We start from the raw sequence: 4,235 nt of genomic DNA on the forward strand, positions 1-4,235 counted from the left end.
GAATTTCCAAATTCAAATCGCGAAAATCGAGAATCGAGAAAATGGCACAGTATCAGGAGAACATGATCAGCAAAGAGGTGGCACTATCTAAAATTCCAAGAATTGAATTTCCGAGAATTTCATTCTTCAAAACGCCAAAATCGAAAATCGTAAAACTGGCAAAGTATCAGGAGAACATGATCAGCAAATAGGTGGCACTATCTGTAATTCCAAGAATTGGATTTCCGAGAATTTCCAAATTCAAATCGCGAAAATTGAAATTCGAGAAAATGGTAAAGTATCAGGAGAACATGATCAGCAAAGAGGTGGCACTATCAAAAATTCCAAGAATTGGATTTCCGAGAATTTCCAAATTCAAATCGCAAAAATCGAGAATCGAGAAAATGACAAAGTATCAGGAGAACATGATCAGCAAAGAGGTGGCACTATCTAATATTCACCTTTTTTAAAAAAGGTTATTTTACATATATATAATTTATTTTCTCGACAACTTTCTAAAAGCTATGGTATTTTGAAGTGTAAATTTGGGGACATACTGAATATACGCGCGCGCGTATATGTGTGTGTGTGTGTGCGCGCGCGCGCACGTTAATAAAACAAATTAAGGATGTATTGGACGTACAATCTTAGACAAAAGTGCATGAAATTGGAAATACTTAAATATCTACTCTTAACGCATAGTAAATCTAGATGTAAGAAACGATGGTTGGAGTCTTATGTGTACTCTTATAAAGGTATTTTTCACTTTACAAATGTTTTTTCCTGAATTATTTGCGATTTTTTTCAGCTCAAGACCATCTCAAGTCGGCGATTTACTGTAGTTCTACCTTGAGACCGACTTCAAGTTTCAACTTCCGTGTCGGCTCAGCGGTTGAGCCGGGAGCCATAGGAAAGAAGAAGAAGTTTCAACTTGAGAATCGATCTTAAGCAAGAACTACGAATCGATTTTGGTCTTAAGAACGGGCTTAAGATCGTCTTGAAACTCAAGCTTGGACTATGAATACCGGCCTAAAAGAACAATTTCACAAATTTTTAGCGACTTTGTACTATTTTGAAGATAGGTCCGATACATCCTTAATCGAGAATTATACGAAAATATCGTACGATGTGAAATCGCAGTACTTATATTGTCTGCGAGTCATAATTAACAACACTAAAATTAATTTTGACATTTTAAATACGTATTTTATAAACATACTAAATATTAAATAACATGATTGAAGAAAAAAAGGAAAATGAGGATATAGAACCAATAGAAAGGTTAGCACCTGATGTAATATTTAATTCGAATGTAAAGCATTTCACTATAAATAAGGTAACATGTAAAAGTTACCACATATATAGAAGAAAATAATTTTCTGAAAACTTAAAAAAAAGAATAATTTTTCTCAATACTCGTTTTAGTATACTAAACACAATATCGAATTTGAAAATAATATATAATAATTTTGAGAAATTTAAGGTTAAAGTTGTAAAAAGTTTTTATTTTAAATAATTTTATTATGTCACAATTGCGATTCAAGGATGTATTTTAGATAAGTGTTAAATTAATTCAAATAAAAATTTTTGTTTTCATAAAATCTTTATTGTAAAAATTATATATTACTTGCGTGTTAATTTTTAATACTTATGTGTTACTACACCCAATACAATAAATCATAATTTTTATGGTTATATAATTAATTTGCAAAAAGTTATAAATTGTTATTGATTATTACGATCTAATATTGTAGTATATATATATATATTGTATTATATATAGGTAGTATTAGGCCAATATTTTTATGACGTTGTTACATATTGAATGCACTTCCAATATAAATCTAATATTATGTAATTATTATCATGCAATATTTACATTTATTTCGTAACCCAATATTGGCTTTACGTTGGACAATATCGGCCAATGCATGTCTAATGTAATCAATATTGGACCAATGTTTAGCCAATGTACTATGCCATTAGGGTGTAGTAACACACAAGTATTAAAAATTAACACGCAAGTAATATACAAATGTTAGAGAAGATGTCAATCGAGTTGATCCTTGTTAGCTTAATAATTAGTAGGCAGTTAATAAAACCAGTACGTCTTATTTTAGACAATTTAAATATAGTATAGATATTCTCGTAGATTGTAGGGAGACCCAGGTTCAAATCCAGATTGATGATTTTTTTGCAATAAATTCTTTATGGAGATTTCAATGTGACGCTTATTAGCATTAAAACGTAAATTATTTATTGATTTAGATAAATAAATAAAAATGAGATATGTAGATTTATTATTCGAGCTGTATTTTACAACTAACAAATAATCAGTGGCAATTTGTTGACAATGACAGAAAAAGTATAGAAAATTCACATAGAAATATTATTATTAGGTTTTCAAGATCCAGGCCGATAAAAAATGACATTTTCTGTAGTCATTTGTATTAATTTCAGATCGGTTTTGTTGCACTCAAATCCATATTTTATTATAAAATTTTTATTAGTTTATTTTTTACAAACTTCTTTTAAGAGTTTATATTCTAAAAAAATATTTAATTTTAGACAAAATAAAAATTTTCAACACATTATATGCAGTAGAAGTATAACATTATAAATTATGTTAAATACTACTTTTTTAATTTATTTTTCAATTCTTTATAAACTTTTAACATGTTAAAGTGTTTCTCAAATCTAAACTATATTAAATATAAAACTATACAGGGTGAGTCACAACATTTCTGCCAGAGCTCGTGAGAAGGTAGAACGGATCGAGATGAACAGAAAAGTCCTGTACCATTTGCAATTTTCGCAATAGTTAACGAGTAATTAATTATCAAAAATCGTCATCTTTGCCCTGCCCACTGTCCAATTCGAGCGCGTGGCGAGATGTGACCGCACGGCGATCGATATTGCCAGGCGGGGGGGGGGGGGGGACGCGAGACGCGGGAGCGGCGACGTAAGCTCGCCGGCAACGGCGCGCTGATCTCTGGCAGAAATGTTGTGACTCACCTTGTATACAAGAATTAATTATTCTTATCTTTTAATTTCCTTTCGTTAAAATGTATTATTGTCAGTTTTTTAATAAATTACATTGCTATGTTTGAAAAATTTATATAAATAAAATGTACACCATGAACCTACATAATGAAGGATTTAAAAAATTTTGCGTTTATAATTGAAAGGAGAGAAGATGAATCTGTCAACTATTGGAGGAATCTCACCAGCTGTTTAAGACATACAGGACGCTTTTTCAAAATCTATTGGAAGATTATTTTTGCACTCTTCTGGGCGCTTTTTCTTTTACCTTTTCCTTTGATTTATGATTATTCGGTAATCTCTTCCTAGTTTCTATGTATTTTAATTTCCGTAATTTTTAATGTAAATTTTTAATGTAAATTTTGTTAATTTTAGTTTTCTAGAGAGAGAATTTTATAAAAATCTAGAAAAGATCTAAGAAAAACTAGAGTCCATTCCTAGATTTTATCTTTAATGCTTTCAACGATACAAATCAATATCTCTTCCAATTTACTAATTATTTTTAAAATCTGGACCCTACCATCCAATACTGTTTGCCTTTGTTAGAAAAAGAAATGAAAAAAGACGTAGTTACAAAGTTTACATTTTCTATTATAACGATACACAATAATTTAATGATTTTTGTAGGAAGTCAAATGTGCATATGTTGTATTACTCATGGGTGGTTACTGGGTAACCGATTGCTTCCCCATGGCAGTGACATCGCTCATTCCGGTAGTCCTGTTCCCAGCTTTGGGGATACTCAGTACAGCAGATACATGCACTTGTTACATGAATGACACAATAATGGTGTTCATTGGTGGTTTGATTCTCGCTATTGCTATCGAGCACAGTAATCTCCACCTTAGAATTGCCCTCGGAGTTATGAAGACAGTTGGCTGTAGCCACGCACGATTGCTTGGTGGCATATGTGTGGTCACAACATTTATATCCATGTGGGTGTCAAATACCGCGGCCACTGCTATGATGGTGCCCATAATATTTGCTGTTTTGAGCGAATTGGAACAAGTATTAATTGAATTTGTCAAAACAGAAAGGGGACATGTGACCAAATCATACGTTTGAAAACAACAAAACATTATTTTGCAATTGATACGCAATGTGAATTTTTTAGTAGGTTTCATGTTATTTTGTTCTGAAAAGGAGGTTTAAAGTAAATTATACGTGTTTTATTTTTATTGTATATGTATAAAGTCGCTCCTATCTATGTATAC

General features: G+C 31.2%; 1 protein-coding gene across 1 annotated transcript in view; it reads left to right on the forward strand.

Annotated features, from left to right (window-relative positions):
* Positions 1-4,029, forward strand: part of LOC105556348 (solute carrier family 13 member 5-like) — a gene marked incomplete at its 3' end in the record, with an annotated part of 4,734 nt that extends 705 nt beyond the window's left edge. The window contains exon 2 of the mRNA XM_012003431.1: positions 3,649-4,029. Coding sequence (XP_011858821.1) covers positions 3,649-4,029 — 381 coding nt within the window. The remainder of the gene's footprint in view (positions 1-3,648) is intronic.
* Positions 4,030-4,235: the final 206 nt, after the last annotated feature.

Source organism: Vollenhovia emeryi, unplaced genomic scaffold (assembly GCF_000949405.1).
Source record: "Vollenhovia emeryi isolate VEMERY1.0 unplaced genomic scaffold, V.emery_V1.0 DF940080.1, whole genome shotgun sequence".
Classification (NCBI taxonomy): domain Eukaryota; kingdom Metazoa; phylum Arthropoda; class Insecta; order Hymenoptera; family Formicidae; genus Vollenhovia; species Vollenhovia emeryi.